Below are 20502 nucleotides of genomic sequence, written 5' to 3'. Positions count from 1 at the left end.
TGCTCTTGTAGCCACAGTATTTATATGGCTGGTTCAGTTAAGTTTCTGGTCAGTGGTGACCCCCAGCTGATTGACTGTTAACTGCCACTGACTTGCAGATTTTTTAAGTTAGTAAACTAAGTTTGAACTAAGTTAAATTTCAGTTTGATAAAAATAAAACTTAAGGTTTATTAATTCTTTGGATGGGGCTGCTGTAAAAATGTAACTGGTTATCAGAAAACACTTTGTGGCATGCGTATTTCGGAGAGTCCCTTGATAACAAAAGCTGTTATAATGCCTTAACTTTGCATTTCTTCAGGCCTGCCATCTTCATGTGCATTTGGATCCAGGCCCTCTGTATGTTGTTGACAGCACTCACCCTGATAGCTATCTGCTGCCAGGCTTGTTGCACCAGTTTTTACTGTAGACACTGCCCTTTTGTGGTTTTAAAAAAAAGACAGCCTTCCTTTCCTCACTTTGCCCAGCCTGAGTTCTAGCATTGGATTGGGAATCTGTCTGTCGGAATTTTATAGCTGAAAACCGCTTCCCTTGCGTTGCATGCAAGAATGCAGTCACGTACATGGCTGCTGGAACTCTTGAAATGACTGGTTGTGAACCTTGTGCAAGTACTCTCTCAGGCTGCCCACTGTGCGGGAGGGAGTCGCACCGTATATGTAATATAAGCAATATAAGGCCACACACGTGCAGGCAGCAGAAGCACTTGCATCGCATCATTTACCCCCAATTCGCATGCAATCAGGAATTTCCTGGCTATCGTTATGTTTACAGGAAATGGACATTACATTGAACCTACTTTCCAAACAAATTTTCCTCTAGCCAGGAGACACTCCAATATTTCAACCTTAATGTTGATTAAAGGAATTACATTATAAGAGAATTTACTCTGAGAAGTGTCAGTAGAAATGGAATTATTTAAAATCTTTAATTAATTAAATAAATAAATAAATAAAAATATGATTGAAACCATGTGCACTGTTCAACAATACTTTGTTTTATTCTGGCTTTTATATGGTTCAAGCAACTGAAAGTAAAATGCAAGCAGGGGATTTCCCTCTGGTAAGACAGAAACTTCATGTAGGAGAAAGGCCCAGACCACAACTTGCTCTCCATACATGCATTTCTATAGGATCTGTTTATAGACATAGGACAAAAGGCAGGCCAGTGTTACCATGCGTTGGTGTGCTGATGAGCTGTATCACAGAGAAAGAGTATGAGTTTACACCCACGATTCCCCATGTGGAAAGTTCACAGTCTTGGCTGGGCTGCTTTGAGAAGATTTCAAATGGAGGTTGAGCCTCAAATTTTTTGTGTATTTGCGTCCAGAGACATGTACAAATGGGGCATAAAGTAAATGCCTGACGTAAAATATCGAACAAACTCAGGCACAAGTGTGTTACGCACATAATTCCACTATGCCTGAATTTCCCCAATCTTTTACATCCGTTTATTTATCCTTGCGCACGAACGCATCTCGGCTCAGTATATTGGCTCCATCCCCATGCTAAAGAGCCATACGGCGATTTTCCTGCAATTACGCTGGTTTAAAATGGGTGTAAAATTAAGCTCAGAATTTTAGGCGCAGTAAGAAACCCAGTCATTTTTCTGGCATTTTATTGTGATGTTTAAAAACATTTATCCTCTCTGTTTCTTTGAATGCATTTTTATGGCGTCACTATCAGTCACACAAAAAATTGAAAAGCAGCCTCAATTGCATGTTCTGAAACATGCTGTGCCTAATGTGCATGAATGCTCAAAATCTAATTTTCATATCTAAAGAAGGAATATATGATGTGAGTTCTACGCTTACCTCGGGCTCCGGTTTACTGATTTTTACGTTCCGGCATTAGGGCTAATGAGATTGACAGGAAATTTAGACATAAATTGATATTGGAAAAATGGGTGCATGAATGGGCGCAATTTCAGGTGTAACTTCCCAATTATGCTTTCACAGGAAATTTCACCTCCTTACAGTTAATCTTATATCTATGTCCCCTCAACTGCTGGAAATAGTATATTACAGAAAGCTTTGGCAAAGGTCTGGGAGCAAATCACCTCCTTGCTTTGTTGGGAGAAATAGTGCGTAGCACAAGATGACCTAAAAGGGAATTTTAAAAAAAAGTAGAGGAGTGTAAAAGATGAAATAATAACAAACAGTGGTTCTCTGTGCCAAAATACTACAAGGTTAAAGTTTTGATATGAAAGTGTATTAAAATTGGATCATTTTTTGTGCTGAGGCAAAAACCACATTCAAACCAGCAACGGTGCAAATGTGTTTTTAGGTCAATGCAAATAATTTAAGTCTTGTAGATCACCCAAAGCATTGCTCAAGGGTAGTTCAGGACCTGGAGTGTGGTTTCTGATGTTTACCATGGTCCCACCCCAGCCTAGACACAATAACTGTTCACTCTTCTCTGTAATACAGAAAATTTACTGAAGCAGTATATCATGACTGGCATGAGATAAAAATTTTACACACTTTATTGATGATGAAAACTACAAGCCTTACATATAATATTTGAAATATTATTTACCAACACTTCATTTCAAGATGCAAATAGTTTTGTTCTTCCCTTTCCAAAACTGTTATTCTTAGTTATTTATCTGATTTTTTTAACTCTGTCTCCCATGGTTATTTGCACTGTTTGTTTTAAGATGCAAGGACTACCTTCATTTACTCATTCCTTTTCAAATCCTTCCTTTTTTTCCTCAGTTATAGGCTCAGCCAATTTGCACAAAGCAAGGTCCCACAAAAAGCAAATGAATGAATGACCGGATAATATGTTGGTGGTATTGGTTGAGGGAGGAATGTTAGCTAGGACACTGGGAGAACTCCCTGATCATCTATGAATAATACCATGGGATCTTTTATATCACTTGAGTAGGCAGATGGCAGCCTTGGTTTAACCCCTCATCAGGCACCTACAACAATGCACCATTCTCTTAGAACTGAAGTGTCAGCCTGGATTATGCCCTGTTTTTGTGCTGAATGATGGGCAGTTTTTTGTTGTTGGTTTGTGCAATGGGTTGACATTGGATTAACAGTTGTCCCTTAACTATAGTAAATTGCACTTGAGATCACATAGGTTGCCCAACTTGTTCACCTATCAACACCAAATGGCATTAATTATTACATTCAGACCTTTATGTACAGACTAAATGATAACATTTATTTCTAAATAAAATAGTACACTAAGACACAACAAGTTACAAATACTTAGAAAACCATGAAAATATAATCAGTCTATAGGGAGTAAAATATTATTTTTTGAACAAAGTTCTTACACAGTTCAATAATCTGCAAAACGTGGATGAAACAGATTTGCATAGACTTCCCAATGCAATTTTACAATATGATTCCTAGGCTGTTCTTATAAAATTCAACCTCACAAGTGAATTAAATTAAAGTTGAGCAATGATGGTAGTCATTATGCCAAAAATGCCTTTCATGTGACAAGTGTTAATGTTGAGCTATTAACCATCTTCCTCTCAAACTTATCTGTTGATTGGTCAGCCATTAAAGATAATGAATTTGCCTAGCTCCCCCCAGCGTCTGTCTGTCTGCGCCTTTGCCTCTCTCTATCTCTCGCTCTCAAATTTTCCTCCGCTCTGCTTTTGTTGCAACATCAGTCTGCACCCCTACAAACACTGCATAATCAACATGTACTATAGATTCATAAAATAAATGTGAAAGTAAACTCTTCAAAAATATTCTTGAAAAAGGAATTTTTATACAAAAAAATCCCCAAACTGGTGTGACTGACAATGTGATCATATAGTTCTCAAAATGACAATGAGTTCTAATTGTTATTTTTGAGTGATATTTATTAAATAGTGGCAATTTTATGGGTTTTCTAACATTTAGATAATATTGCATCTGTTTTGCATTCATATCAATTTTCAAATGAACAACTAGGTGTGAAAAAGAATTGAATGAGCACAGAATATGGTTGTACAAATGAGCTGTCAAGGATGTTTTTTTTGAAACCTATATTTGAGGTGATGGGGAGCAGGGTTAGAATAACCGCATTTAGGCCTTTTTGTATGAATGGATGATTATATTTCCTGAAAAGTATCAGGATCCTTAATTCAGGGGTTTGCCCTAAATTCAGTGTCTTGAATGTCTTGGGATATTTTGTCAAAGAAGCTTTTTGTGCTATTGAAAAAGTCATCATTTGACACCTATTTACTTTAATTAAACTTTTAATTTTATGATGAAAGGACGTGCTTCTGAAAGACCCTGTAATATCAATCTTTTCCTTTGAACCCATGTTTTTAATCTAGAATTAAGGTCCAGATGTGTCTTCAACCAGAAAGATCCTAATTGCTATTTGGAACAGCATGGCAGAAGATCCTGCAAAATTGAGCTTTCGACGGTTGGAACCAGCTGTCCAGAAATTTGTTAAAGTTGCAATCCCAACAGATTTGGAACGGTTACAGAAGCACCAGATAAATATTGAGAAGGTTTGTGGGGTTTCTGTAAATGTTAATGTGCTGTACATATTTTCACGGGCAATATTATATATGTGTAATATATTTAATATACCTTCAAGAGCAACAGTACACTGAATAATTATGAAGCTTGCTGTAAAATGCCCATTACTTGAAATTAAGTTAGTTTATAAGAATTGAAAAATAAGTTAATAATTCCAAGTTAATGGAATATTAGCCTTTATCTCAAAGTGGTTGGAATACAAAGGGGAGGAAATGATCCTTCAGTTGCATAGAGCCTTGGTTAGACCCCATTTGGAGTACTGCATTCAGTTTTGGGCACCGCACCTCAGGAAGGGTATATTGGCCTTGCAGGGGGTACAGTGCAGATTCAGCAGAATGATACCAGGGTTAAATTATGAGAACAGGTTACATAAACTTGGCTTGTATTCCCTTGATTTTAGAAGGTGGAGGGGTGATCTAATCAAGATGTTTAAAATGATAAAGGGATTCGATAGGATAGATACAGATAAACTATTTCTTCTGATGGGGAAATCCAGAATGAGAGGGCACAATCTTAAAATTAGAGGTAGGCCATTTAGGAGTGAAATCAGGAAACACTTTTTCGCGCAGAGTAGTGAAATTCTGGAACAGTCTTCCCCAAAAGGCTGTGGATACTGGGTCAATTGAAATTTTCAAGACTGAAATTGACAGATTTTTGTTAGGTTAAGGAGTCAAGGAAAATGGATCAAAGGCAGGAAATGGAGTTGAGGTACAGATCAGCCATGATTTAATAGAATGGAAGAACAGGCTGAAGGAGCTTATTTGGCCTACTCCTGTTCCTATGTCATCTAATCATTGTCTTCTCTCGTATGTTTTTCAACATTGATGGTGCCCTGCACTATGGGCCTTGTTCCTCCAGCTAATTTTCTCAATTGCCTTTAAATTAAGGGAATTGTTATATTTTAAAAAGTAATAAGTCAAGTAGTTTAGTGGTTTTTTTGCTTACATTTGTCAGCATTAAATACCAACCTTTAAGTGAACTCTATTATCAATCTTGATCCACACTTTTATGTCTGGACCAATGGAATGCAAATAGCAAAGGTTTGCCCTAAATGATCAAATGCAGTTGAAACATTTACCTGGCAAAGCGAAAATGAACTCTGTGACGGTCCGCATCTTGATTATTGTAAATTGTAATCTGCAGTAGGATTTAGATACAGGATACTCAGTAATTGTAATCAACCACTGAGCTTCCTGCAGATACAGAAATAGCCTGCTAGTTCTGGGCAGGTTTGGGATTGGAGGTAATGGAGTATAACTGAATTACAACTACTGTTGTGAAATGGTAGGTCTTTAACAACTGATGGACTGAGTCATTGTAGGAAATAGCACGCGGGACTGTATTGTTCTGAAATTTAATCTGACTTGATACACATGTGGAATGTAGGTTGTGGAGCAGTGTCAGTTGTTTCATCTCACAATTCTAAAAAGAGCCTTTGATGTGGACTAGGAATATTAAAAATATAGCCAGTATTATGATTCTTTATCAATGTATTTATTTATTTTCAGATAGTGTATTGATCGTTGTATTCAATTTGGTGTGCATCTTGGGTGTAGTTGGCATTGCTCTGTTCAGTTTCTTTGTACAGTAAATAGTGCAGATATACTGAAGCCATCAATGTCCGATCTAGGACTCTAAAAGTTAGTAAATTCTAGGTTGGTATCACCTAATTTGCTATAATTTGATTTATCCCATCTTCTCCTCTACTCTTCAACTTTGATGGTGTGCTGTGGGCCTTAGTCCACAGTCTTCCATTGCTGCAATTTAGGAGTTCAGTATTGGATTTCATGTGGAGAAAAAGTCATTGTGGTAAGTATGACATGCAGCATTCTTTGTAAATAAAGTAGTGAAATAATGTCAATACATAATCTAGGCTGACACTTCAGAGCAGTACTGAGGAAGCACTGCACTGTGGGGGTTGCCGTCTATTGGATGAGATGTTAAACCTGACCTCTCAGGTAGACTTAAAAGATCCCATGGCACTACTCACAGAAGAGCAGGGGAGTTCTCCCAGTGTCCTGGCCAATATTTATCCCTTAACTAACACCATTTTTTAAAAAAAAAACAGATTAGGTCATTATCTCATTGCTGTTTGTAGGTCCTTTCTGTGTACAAATTGGTTGCCGCATTTCCTACGTTACTACACTTCAAAAGTACTTTAATAGCTGTAAAGCGCTTTGGAACGGCCTGAGATCGTGAAAGGACGCCAGTTAAATCTAACATCGGGGAGCTTGGGGTCGGTCATTGGGGTGGGGGGGGGGTGGGTAGAAGAGAGACGTTGGGGAGGTCAGAGAAATGGGGGGTGGAACATCATGGGGGGGTCGGAGAAACTGGGGGGATGGAACATCGTGGGGGGGTGTCGGAGACATCGGTGGGGGGCATGGATAGATCAGGGGGGTCGGACGGGGGTTGGAGGAAGGGGTTTGGGCCAATCGCTAGTGTCAGATCGCATCAGGTAAGCTTGTTGGGCCTGGTGGGAACAATCCTCCTCCTCCTCCTGATCCACAAGCAGTGCAATAAAAACACTTACCTGTTGATCCGGGCCTTCCTCCCTCCTCTTACGTGGCTAGAATCAGATGATCTGGGAATCCCAGCTCCCAGGGGTTAAAAATAAAAAACCTATTAAAATGGAGGCCCGCAGCCTGACAGCGGGTTGGTCGCCCGCCCCCCCGACCTGCCTCTGTTAAAGCGGAAGTGTGCGGGTTGCAGTCAGGTTTTACATTTTTACAATTTTTACCTTCTCGGCTGCCCCCAACCCAGCTGTCCTTGGGGATTAAAAGCAACTGTGTAAATTCTAGGGAGTCGTACAACACCAGGTTATAGTCCAACAGCTTTATTTGAAATCACAAGCTTTCGGAGCTTGTGATTTCAAATAAAGCTTGTAATTTCAAATAAAGCTGTTGGACGACTCCTTACATTTGTCCACCCCAGTCCATCACCGGCATCTCCACATCGTGTAAATTCTAGTATAAGTTTTAGGGTTTGAATATTAAATGTTAATTTATGTGGAAACAATTCTATTATTATGTGCACACAATTTATTTGGCTTATCTGAAATTTTTGCACATGTTCAATGACAAATCAAACAAAGTACACCTATCTCAACTCATGTTTTACAGGATTAGAGACCAGGGTTCTCATCCTTGTGCTTAATTTAGATTTCTCTGTACTGGGCAATACCTGCGACTCTAATATTTCTCCGCTGCCCTTTCAGTGTGTCCCTCGCTCTCAAGCTTCAGGGGAGGCTTAAAATGGATGGAAAAGAATGGGAATCAAGATGTGAGGAGGAGTGAAGGATGGGGCTGAGGATGGTTTGAAGAGGGGAGGGCTTGATTTTTTTTTTATGTTTGGGGAGTTTGGAATCTTTGCATATGGAAGGGGAGCCTGCCTTTTTTGTGTATTCGCTATTGCCCGTTTTGCGTTACTGGCCAAGGCGAATTTCACCCCCTCAATCTACTTGATGGCTGTGAAGCGCGTTGGGATGTCTTGAGGATGTGAAAGATGCTATATAAATGCAGATTCTTTCTTTACTTGTGTCCTGTATCAATGTTTTTTTCACTCAAAGTAGTTATTAACAAAGTGCAGTATCTTAAAGAAGCTTCAATGTATGGTGGCTGTGGCCCAGGAGTGGATAATTTCCACCTGCAGTGACAAAACTTCAACATGTATATTGACAGAAGGATAATATTAGTTGGAGTTATGACAACATACCTGAAAGAAAATAAGTACTCTTTACTCTATGCTCTTTCCTCTATACTAATGCCCAGAAGTGAATTCTTTAAACGTGCTTTGCTAGTTAGGTTTTAACATGAGCATATTTTCTATTTCTTATCAATGCTTGATGTTGGACAGTTAAAGTGCATTTTTAACCGTGAAATATCAAATCAGCTCCCGGTATATTCACTTGTGTGACCAATCCAATCCGGCCAATTACTGCCACATCAGCTTACTCTCAATCATCAGGAAAGTGATGGAAGGGGTTGTCGACAAGGCTATCAAGCGGCACTTACTCACCAATAACCTGCTCATCGATGCTCAGTTTGGGTTCCACCAGGACCACTCTGCTCCAGACCTCATTACAGCCTTGGTCCAAACATGGACAAAAGAGCTGAATTCCAGAGGTGAGGTGAGAGTGACTGACTGCCCTTGACATCAAGGCAGCATTTGAACGAGTGTGGCACCAAGGAGCCCTAGTAAAATTGAAGTCAATGGGAATCAGAGGGAAAACTCTCCTGTGGCTGGAGTCATACCTAACACAAAGGAAGATTGTAGTGGTTTTTTTTTATTCGTTCATGGGATGTGGGCGTCGCTGGCGAGGCCGGCATTTATTGCCCATCTCTAATTGCCCTTGAGAAGGTGGTGGTGAGCCGCCTTCTTGAACCACTGCAGTCCGTGTGGTGATGGTTCTCCCACAGTGCTGTTAGGAAGGGAGTTCCAGGATTTTGATCCAGCGACGATGAAGGAACGGCAATATATTTCCAAGTCGGGATGGTGTGTGACTTGGAGGGGAACGTGCAGGTGATGTTGTTCCCATGTGCCTGCTGCTCTTGTCCTAGGTGGTAGAGGTCGCGGGTTTGGGAGGTGCTGTCGAAGAAGCCTTGGCGAGTTGCTGCAGTGCATCCTGTGGATGGTACACACTGCAGCCACAGTGCGCCGGTGGTGAAGGGAGTGAATGTTTAGGGTGGTGGATGGGGTACCAATCAAGCGGGCTGCTTTATCTTGGATGGTGTGGAGCTTCTTGAGTATTGTTGGAGCTGCACTCATCCAAGCAAGTGGAGAGTATTCCATCACACTCCTGACTTGTGCCTTGTAGATGGTGGAAAGGCTTTGGGGAGTCAGGAGGTGAGTCACTCGCCGCAGAATACCCAGCCTCTGACCTCTCGCAGCCACAGTATTTATATGGCTGGTCCAGTTAAGTTTCTGGTCAATGGTGACCCCCAGGCTGTTGATGGTGGGGGATTCGGTGGTGTAATGCCGTTGAATGTCAAGGGGAGGTGGTTAGACTCTCTCTTGTTGGAGATGGTCATTGCCTGGCACTTATCTGGCGTGAATGTTACTTGCCACTTATGAGCCCAAGCCTGGATGTTGTCCAGGTCTTGCTGCATGCGGGCTCGGACTGCTTCATTATCTGAGGGGTTGCGAATGGAACTGAACACTGTGCAATCATTGGAGGCCAATCATCTCAGCCCCAGGACATTGCTGCAGGAGCTCCTCAGGGCAGTGTCCTAGGCCCAACCATCTTCAGCTGCTTCATCAATGACCTTCCCTCCATCATAAGGGCAGAAATGGGGATGTTCGCTGATGATTGCACAGTGTTCAGTTCCATTCGCAACCCCTCAGATAATGAAGCAGTCTGAGCCCGCATGCAGCAAGACCTGGACAATATCCAGGCTTGGGCTGATAAGTGGCAAGTAACATTCGCGTTAGACAAGTGCCAGGCAATGACCATCTCCAACAAGAGAGAGTCTAACCACCCACCCTTGACAGTCAACGGCATTACCATCGCCGAATCCCCCACCATCAACATCCTGAGGGTCACCATTGACCAGAAACTTAACTGGACCAGCCATATAAATACTGTGGCTACAAGAGCAGGTCAGAGGCTGGGTATTCTGCGGCGAGTGACTCACCTCCTGACTCCCCAAAGCCGTTCCACCATCTACAACGCACAGGTCAGGAATGTGATGGAATAGTCTCCACTGGCTCACCAGGATGCACTGCAGCAACTCACCAAGGCTTCTTCGACAGCACCTCCCAAACCTGCGACCTCTACCGTTTAGAAGGACAGGGCAGCAGGCACATGGGAATAACACCACCTGCACGTTCCCCTCCAAGTCAGACACCATCCCGACTTAGAAATATATCGCCATTCCTTCATCGTGGCTGGATCAAAATCCTGGAACTCCCTTCCTAACAGCACTGTGGGAGAACCTTTACCACACGGACTACAGCGGTTCAAGAAGGCGGCTCACAACTATCTTCCCAAGGGCAATTAGGGATGGGTAATAAATGCTGGCCTTGCCAGCAACGCCCGCGTCCCATGAATGAATAAAAAAAAAACAGATTTGATGGACTTTGCCAGAGAAGCTAAACCCAGAATTGCTTTAATTTTTTGATAGACTTTGACAGCCAACAGAAAGTCTTTTCTGGTTACAAATGCTGATTCTCACACATCTCTGTCTGTCTGGTCCCGTCCCGTCCCCAAGCTTGGTGGAAGTTTATAGTCCACAGAGACGCTCCATGTTTAATCCCTGGTACTTTTGCTGTTTAAAAATTTAGGAGTACTGTACTACTAGATAACCTTGCAAAGAATTGTTCTGCTAGTTCAGAGCCTTTTCAAGTAGAGTTTCGTATGTGTATTAGAAATTGTCTTCTGAAAGATAATGATTCTGCTGGTTGGGTTCTCTTGAAGTATCACAGCTTAAAAACCAGTTCTGGTGATAAAAGTTCCAAGTATAAAACATTGATTTGTCAGTTCTAGTCTCTCAACACCCTCTATTGAAGCTGGCAGACCCATCTTTTATAAGGTCATTTATAAGTCACTGACAGAATTTTAAACAGTTTGACCAACTTATCACTCACAGCTTCAGTGTCTGCTTTCCCTTTCAGATAAAAGTTTCAATCATTTTATGGGGTAATTTAGCAGTGGGCTCCTCCTGGATTTGAAATAGGGGATTAAATGTGAAACTGCTTCTGTTGGCTGTAAACTTCTATTTTTTATTTAACTATAGATCATTAGTTGGCTGGAGCATGTCTCACACAACCTAAAATGGAGGCAACCCAGAGACAAGATTTCAGTATGTGCAGAGACCCTGTGGTAGCCTCTGGCATCTGTTCATATGGAAAATAAAATGCCAATCTTTATTTTTGGTGGGGCCTGCAGCCATTTTGATCCGCATATAGAAAACTAAACTGGAACTGTCTGACATATCATTTGTTGAAATGCAAGTAGGTTGTATTATATCTGTTAGAGCTCAAAGCACTGTGACAGAAAACAAAATAAGATGCAGAATTTTATAATGTAATTCAACCCTGTTTTGATCACTTAAAAAGTTTACTCAGACTGAATTAGTAAATAGTTTAAATACTTTATCAATACATATATGGAACCCTCAAATATCAAAAAAATTGAATCCAAATTTCCCAAACCAAGGTTGGGAACTAAATATTCCAGGGTACTTGACTTTTCGAAAAGGCAGTCAAAATGCAAAAGGAAGCGTGTGGGTGGGGGGGTAGCCCTGATAATAAAGGATGAAATAAAGACAGTAGTGAGAATGGATCTTGACTCGGAAGATCAGGAAGTAGATTCAATATGGATGGAGATAAGAAACAACAAGGGGCAGTAAACACTGGTGGGAGTAGTTTACAGGCCCCCTAACAGTAGTTATACTGTTGGACAGTGTATTAATCAAGAAATAAGAGGAGCTTGTAACAAAGGTAATGCAATAAACGTGGGGGACTTTAATCTTCATATAGACTGGGCAAACCAAATGGACAAAAGTAGTTTGGAGGACGAGATCATGGAATGCATTCGAGACAGTTTCCTAGAACAGTATGTCGTGGAACCAACCAGGGAACAGGCTATTTTAGTTCTTGTCTTGTGTAATGGAACAGGACTAATTAGTAATCTCATAGTAAGGGATCCTTTGGGGAAGAGTGATCATAATATGATAGAATTTCATATTGAGTTCGAGAGTGATGTACTTAAGTCCGAAATTAGAGTCTTAAACTTAAACAAAGCCAATTACATAGGTATGAGGAGCAAGTTGGCTCAGGTTGATTGGGGAATTAGATTAAAGAATATGACTGTAGATAAACAATGGCGAACATTTAAAGAAATATTTCATAATTCTCAACGAATATACATTCCATTGAGGAATAAAAACTCCATGGAAAAAGTGATCCATTCGTGGCTAATTAAAGAATTTAAGCATAGTATTAAATTAAAAGAGGCATATAATGTTGCCAAGAAGAGTAGTAAGCCTGAGGATTGGGAGAGTTTTAGAAACCAGCAAAGGATGACCAAAAAATTGATAAAGAAGGAGAAAATAGAATATGGGAGTAAACTAGCAAGAAATATAAAAACAGATTGTAAGAGCTTCTACAAGTATGTAAAAAGGAAGAGATTAGCGAAAGTAAATGTGAGTCCTTTAGAGGCTGAGACAGGAGCAATTATAATGGGGAATATAGAAATGGCAGAGACGTTAAACAAATATTTTGCATCTGTCTTCACAGTAGAAGACAAAAAAAAATCAGAAATAATGAGGAACTAAGGGTCTAATGAGAGTGAGGAACTTAAAGTAACTAATATTAGTAAAGAAAAAGCACTAGAGAAATTAATGGGACTAAAAGCTGACAAATCCCCTGGACCTGATGATCGACATCCTTGGGTTCTAAAAGAGGTGGCTGCAGACATAGTGGATGCATTGCTTTTTTAAATTCGCTCATGGGATGTGGGCGTCGCTGGCAAGGCCAGCATTTATTGCCCATCCTTAATTGCCCTTGAGAAGGTGGTGGTGAGCCGCCTTCTTGAACTGCTGCAGCCCATGTGGTGTTAGGCAAGGAGTTCCAGGATTTTGACCCAGTGATGTTGAAGGAATGACGATATATTTCCAAGTCGGGATGGTGTGACTTGGAGGGGAATGTGCAGGTGGTGGTGTTCCCATATACCTGCTGCCCTTGTCCTTCTAGGTGGTAGAGGTCATGGGTTTGGGAGGTGCTGTTGAAGAAGCCTTGGTAAGTTGCTGCAGTGCATCCTGTGGATGGTACACACTGCAGCCAGAGTGCGCTGGTGGTGAAGGGAGTGAATGTTTAGGGTGGTGGATGGGGTGCCAATCAAGCGGGCTGCTTTGTCCTGGATGGTGTCGAGCTTCTTGAGTGTTGTTGGAGCTGCACTCATCCAGGCAAGTGGAGAGTATTCCATCTTGTGCCTTGTAGATGGTGGAAAGGCTTTGGGGAGTCAGGAGGTGAGTCACTCGCCGCAGAATACCCAGCCTCTGACCTGCTGCTGTAGCCACAGTATTTATGTGGCTGGTCCAGTTAAGTTTCTGGTCAATGGTGACCCCCAGGATGTTGTTGGTGGGGGATTTGGCGATGGTAATGCCATTGAATGTCAAGGGGAGGTGGTTAAACTCTCTCTTGTTGGAGGTGGTCATTGCCTGGCACTTGTCTGGCGCGAATGTTACTTGCCACTTATCAGCCCAAGCCTGGATGTTGTCCAGGTCTTGCTGCATGTGGGCACGGACAGCTTCATTATCTGAGGGGTTGCGAATGGAACTGAACACTGTGCAATCATCAGCGAACATCCCCATTTCTGACCTTATAATGGAGGGAAGATCATTGATGAAGCAGCTGAAGATGGTTGGGCCTAGGACATTGCCCTGAGGAACTCCTGCAGCAATGTCCTGGGGCTGAGATGATTGGCCTCCAACAACCACTACCATCTTCCTTTGTGCTAGGTATGACTCCAGCCACTGGAGAGTTTTCCCCCTGATTCCCATTGACTTAATTTTATTAGGGCTGCTTGGTGCCACACTTGGTCAAATGCTGCCTTGATTTCAAGGGCAGTCACTCTCACCTCACCTCTGGAATTCAGCTCTTTTGCCCATGTTTGAACCAAGGCTGTAATGAGGTCTGGAGCCGAGTGGTCCTGGCGGAACCCAAACTGAGCATCGGTGAGCAGGTTATTGGTGAGTAAGTGCTGCTTGATAGCACTGTCGACGACACCTTCCATCACTTTGCTGATGATTGAGAGTAGACTGATGGGGCGGTAATTGGCCGGATTGGATTTGTCCTGCTTTTTGTGGACAGGACATACCTGGGCAATTTTCCACATTGTCGGGTAGATGCCAGTGTTGTAGCTGTACTGGAACAGTTTGGCTAGAGGCGCAGCTAGTTCTGGAGCACAAGTCTTCAGCACTACAGCCGGGATGTTGTCGGGGCCCATAGCCTTTGCTGTATCCAGTGCACTCAGCCGTTTTTTGATATTACGTGGAGTGAATCGAATTGGCTGAAGACTGGCTTCTGTGATGGTGGGGATGTCGAGAGGAGGCCGAGATGGATCATCCACTCGGCACTTCTGGCTGAAGATGGTTGCAAATGCTTCAGCCTTGTCTTTTGTACTCACATGCTGGACTCCGCCATCATTCAGGATGGGGATGTTTACAGAGCCTCCTCCTCACCTTAGTTGTTTATTTGTTTAATAATTTACTCTATGCCTCTATTAATAAAGTTTTAGGCTTTTTTATATGCTTTTTTAACAGCCTTCTCAACTTGTCTTGCCACCTTTGAAGATTTGTGTTCATACATCCCCAGGTCTCTCTGCTCCCGCACCCCCTTTAAACTTGTACCCTTTAGTTTATATTGCCTCGCCTCATTCTTTCTACCAAAATGCATCGCTTCACACTTCTCTGTGTTAAATTTCATCGGCCACGTGTCTGCCCATTTCACCATTCTGTGTCCTCCTGAAGTCTGTTACTATCCTCCACATTGTTTACTACATTTCCGAGTTTTGTGTCATCTGCACACTTTGAAATTAAACCCTCTATACCCAAGTCCAAGTCGTTAATATATATCAAAAAGAGCAGTGGTCTTAATAGTGACCCTTGGGGAACACCACTGTATATTTCCCTCCAGTCTGAAAAACAACTGTTCACGTCTACTCTCTGTTTTCTGTCCCCTAGCCAATTTTGTATCCACGCTGCCACTGTCCCTTTAATCCCATGGGCTTTAATTTTTCTAATAAGTCTATTATATGGTACTTTATCAAATGCCTTTTGAAAATCCATATACAACATGAGTCGCATTACCCTCATCAACCCTCTCCGTGACTTCATCAAAGAACTCAGTCAAGTTAGTCAAACACAATTTTCCTTTAACAAATCCGTGCTGACTTTCATTCATTAGCCCATACTTTTCTGAGAGCCAATTAATTTTGCCCCAGATTATTGTCTCAAAAAGTTTCCCTAGCACTGTTGTTAGGCTGATTGGACTGTAATTGTCAGGTTTATCCTTCTCCCCTTTTTTGAAAAGGGGTATAACATTTGCAATCCTCCTGTCCTCCGGCACCATCCCTATATCTAAGGAGCATTGGAAGATTGTGGCCAGAGCCTCCGCAATTTCCACCCGTACATTCCTCACTAACCTAGGATGCATCCCATCTGAACTGGGTGATTTTGAGCGCTGCCAATCTTTTAAGTACCTCCTCTTTATCTATTTTTATCCTATCCAATATTGCTACTACCTCCTTTATTGCTACAATGGCAGCATCCTCTTCTGTAGTGAAAATAGGTGCGAAGCATTTATTTAGTGCCTCAGCCATGCCCTCTGCCTCCACAAGGAGATCCTTTTTGTCCCTAATCGGTTCCACCCTTCCTTTGACTACCTTTTTACTATTTATATGTTTATAAAAGACTTTTGGGTTCCGTTTTATGTTAGCCGCTAATCTGTTCTCAAACTGTCTCTTTGCCCATCTTATTCCCTTTTTTAGATCTCTGTACTTTCTGTGTTCAGCCTGGTTCTCTACTGTATTATGAACCTTACTTTCGTCATAAGCCTCCTGTTCTGTTTCATTTTATTTTCTATATCTTTAGTCATGCAGGGAGGTCCAGCTTTGGATGCCCTTCCTTTCCCCCTCGTAGGGATGTATCTATTCTGTACCCGAACCATCTCTTCCATGAAGGCCTCCCATTGTTCAATTACTGTTTTGCCTACCACTTTTTGATTCCAATCCACCTGGGCAAGATCCCTTTTTAACTCACCTGAAATTTGCCCTCCTCCAGTTAAGCATTTTCGCATTTGATTGTTGCTTGTCCTTTTCCATAACTATTCTAAACTTAATGATATTATGATCACTGTTACCCAAATGCTCCCCACTGAAACACGTGCCACCTGTCCCAATTCATTCCCCAGAATTAGATCTAGCACTGTTTCCTTCCTGGTTGGACTGGAAACATACTGGGGGTTAAATTGGTTAACCCTGAAAACGGGTGCGAGCATCGCATTGTGTGATTAACCTGTGCCCGGTCGACCCGTCGCAGGTAGGACGAGATAATCGTGCTACCTCAGAACTTTGTGCATGCGAAAAATCCAGGCCTCGTCACTACGATTCCAAATCATTTGCACTTTCCACCAGCAGGGGGAGCCCTAATCCCTTAAAGGTAAATGTAAGGAATCTTACAACACCAGGTTATAGTCCAACAAATTTATTTTAAAATCACAAGCTTTCGGAGATTATCCCCTTCGTCAGGTGAATGAGTGAAAAGGTTCTCAAATCGCATATCTTATACTAGGCTGGGACAGCATCACACCAATCAAAAGGTGTCGTTGTTATTCAAACAGGCCAGTCATGGAGAACAGCACGTCCCAGCACACTGGATATACATTGTGTCAATTACACAGACAGACAGAAAGAAACCCAAATGGCAGAGAGAGAGAGAGAGGGACTCTGACAGCCTGCCAAAATCTCTCAAAGGTAGCCGGTACCTGTTGTTTGCTAAAAATAACAGTCTGTGTCTGCATGGAATCTGAACGGAGAATCAGACATTGCACACATAAAACACAGATGCAGGTCCCGTCACTATGTTTACAAACGGATGAGTTATGTTAAAACATTGAATAAAGGTTGAGCAATACTAAATCCCACATCCTCCAATCTGCATGCCAGACCTCACCAATCCGCCGGTCTGAGTTGGTACCAGGCCTGCAAGAGTGTGTGCACCAATATTCTCTGATGATGCACTAGAGACCATTGTGCAAGAGTTGGACAGAAGGAGGGCATCCTATATCCGAAGGTGGTGGCAGTGGCAAGAGGTCCTCCAGGCATCGTCTCAAAAGGCAGTGGGAGGCAGTAGGGGACACAGTCAATGCCAGGCGCATAGCACCACGAACCTAACTCCATATATCCGCCTTAGCCCCATATCCCTTAACACCCTTGGTTCACAGAAATCTATCAATCTCAGATTTTAAATTCACAATTGAGCTAGCATCAACTGCCGTTTGCAGAAGAGCGTTCCAAACTTCTCCCACCCTTTGCGTGCAGAAACGTTTCCTAACTTCACTCCTGCACGTCCTAGCTCTAAATGTTAGGCTATGTCCCCTCGTCCTAGTATTCAAGTACAGGAGACTTCCAAAAACGGTTACAAATGCAACAGCAGCCAGAAGCAATAATCCAGCAACTAACCTGTAAATCCTGCATGGTCCTTTTAAAAGCACTGGTGGAGGGGTCCTCCAGACACTCTAAGACATGTTCAGATGGTCGTGGTTAAGACAGTGCACTGAATGAAGCGTTACATCCCAAAATGGTGTCTATCACTTTAAATCAGCGTTGCACACTGACCAAATGCATTTTCTCCTCACTTTACATGCTGCCGGCGTTCGTTATTTGCACATGCGCTAAACCCTTTACCAAGATGGCATCCAGTGCACGTTGCATGTGCCTCCAAGACGCCATCTTGGATGTTCGGGAGGCCGCGTAGCACCGAAACGACGAGTGCTAGATGGCCCAATTTCTAGCCCACAGTTCCAGAAAGTTCTCGAACACATTTCAGGAATTCCTCCCCCTCTTTGCCCTTTACACTGTTACTGCCCCAGTCTCTACTGGGATAATTGAAGTCCCGCATTATCACTACTCTATAGTTCTTGCATCTTTCTGTGATTTGCCTGCAAATTTGCTCCTCTATCTCCTTCCCACTATTTGGTGGCCTATAGTATACACTCAGTAGTGTAATAGCTCCTGTATTGTTCCTTAATTCTAACCAAATAGATTCTGTCTTTGACCCTTCAACTACAACATCCCTTTCCAGTGCTATAATAGTTTCTTTGATCAATACTGCCACCCCTCCTCCTTTCTTTCCTTCCCTATCTTTCCTGATTACCATGTAGCCAGGAATATTAAGTACCCAATCTTCCCCTTCTTTGAGCCAGGTCTCTATCATTGCCACTATATCATAGTCCCATGTGGTGACTTGTGCCTGCAGCTCACCAACCTTATTTACCAGGCTACGTGCATTTAAACACATGCACTCCAATTTCATCTTCGACTGCCTCGCATTTGTCCCCTGTCTGATCCTTCTTCTTTCTGAACTATTCTTTACTCTAGTGCTACTTGTCCCTCCCAGTCCTCTGTGCACCTTGTTTCTCCTCTCTAATGTTTCATCCTGGTGCCCATCCGCCTGCCAAATTAGTTTAAAGCTAAATATAATAAAGGTAAATTGGAGAAGTAGAATTGCAGAACACTTGTTACTTAAAATTAAAAATCATGATTCTTAACACAGTACTCGTATCACACCAGTCCTAGGGTTATTAAGTTATGTTTGTTATCTTCAGAATGAACTTTGTGATGTGACTATGCAATTTCTTTTTGCAGTACCAGCGATGCAGTCAATGGGACAAGCTGCACCAGGAGCACATCAATGCAAGCCGTACTGTGCAGGTAAATAGTGTTTGTGTGCCTTGTTTATGGCTTGTTATATAGTTTTTATATTGAAAATGATTGATTTTGCTTGTGCTGTTAATCTAAAAGAGGAACCTTTCAGATATGTTTTGTCATAATAGGAGGGGGGTGTAAAATTATTAAGATATGTGATCTTGCTCAGAGCTCCTTTGCAGCATGCTTGACGTAGTTGATAATAGATTGCTTCACAGTTCCAGCACTTACATGGTAGATTCTTTAGGGTTGATTGAGGAGTTGTAACTTTCTGGAGTACAATGATTTAATTAGAAAGTAGCAAATTGAATTCTATATTCATTTTATTCTACTATTTACGAATCCCATTCTAGAATGCTTAACCTTGTTAATTGTAAGATCTCTCGGCAAGGTTGTGTCATTTCCATATTGTCTTTGTATAATTGAAGTTGAGTGACTTCTGCTTGGGATGAAGAAATGTTTCTCATTTTGATGACTTAATCCATTTTGATTTGAATAGACACAAGCTATAAAGTAGTGATAACTGGGGATTTCAACTATCGTAATATAGACTGGGATAGCAATAATAATAAGGGGCAAAGAGGGGGAGGAATTTTTGAAACGTGTTCAGGGTAACTTTCTTAACCAGTAGGTTTCCGGCCCAACGAGGAAGGAGGCATTGCTAGACTTGGTTCTAGGGAATGAGGTGGGCTAAGTGGAGCAAGTGTCAGTGTGGGAGCATTTAAGGAGCAGCGATCATAGTATCATAAAGTTTAGAATAGCTATGGGAAAAGGACACAGACCCACTCTAAAGTAAAAATACTCAATCGGAGGAGGGCCAATTTCAATGGGATGAGAACAGATCTGGCCCGGGTAAATTGGAATCAAAGATTGGCCAGCAAAACTGTAATTGAACAGTGGGCGGCCTTTAAAGAGGAGATGGTTCAGGTACAGTCTAGGCACATTCCCACGAGGCAGAAAGGTAGGGCAACTAAAGCCAGAGCTCCCTAGATGATAAGAGATAGTGAGTAAGATGAAACAGAAAAAAGGGACGTATGACAGATGTCAGGTTGATAACACAAGTGAGAACCAGGCAGAATATAGAAAGTTCAGAGGGGAAGTGAAAAAGGAAATAAGAGGGGCAAAGAGAGAGTATGAGAATAGACTGGCAGCTTACATAAAAGGGAATCCAAAAGTCTTCTACAGGCATGTAAACAGTAAATGTGTAGTAAGAGGAGGGTGGGGCCGATTAGGGACCATAAAGGAGATCTAATCATGGAGGCAGAGGGGATGGCCGAGGTACTAAATGAGCACTTTGCATCTGTCTTGACCAAGGAAGAAGATGCTGCCAGAATCTCAGTGAAGGAAGATATAGTTGAGATAATGGATGGGCTAAAAATTGATAAAGAAGAGGTACTAGAAAGGCTAGCTGTATTTAAATTAGATAAGTCACCTGGTCCGGATGGGATGCATCCTATGTTGCTGAGGGAAGTAAGGGTGGAAATTGTGGAGGTACTGGCCATAATCTTCCAAAGACCCAGAGATACGGGGGTGGTGCTAGAGGACTGGAGAATTGCAAATGTTACACACTTGTTCAAAAAAGGGT

At 42.0% G+C, this 20502-nt stretch overlaps 1 protein-coding gene across 1 annotated transcript in view; it reads left to right on the top strand.

Moving 5' to 3' along the window:
- stx17 (syntaxin 17) overlaps positions 1–20502 on the top strand; it is a 112452-nt gene that overhangs the window by 12682 nt on the left and 79268 nt on the right. Inside the window, exons 2-3 of the mRNA XM_068004970.1 lie at positions 4282–4461; positions 18858–18923. Of these exons, the coding sequence (XP_067861071.1) occupies positions 4339–4461; positions 18858–18923 (189 nt within the window). The 5' untranslated portion in view covers positions 4282–4338. The remainder of the gene's footprint in view (positions 1–4281; positions 4462–18857; positions 18924–20502) is intronic.

Source organism: Heptranchias perlo, chromosome 2, assembly GCF_035084215.1.
Source record: "Heptranchias perlo isolate sHepPer1 chromosome 2, sHepPer1.hap1, whole genome shotgun sequence".
NCBI lineage: Eukaryota > Metazoa > Chordata > Chondrichthyes > Hexanchiformes > Hexanchidae > Heptranchias > Heptranchias perlo.
Note: the sequence above shows the minus strand (reverse complement) of the source record. Positions and strands in the feature narration are given on the sequence as shown.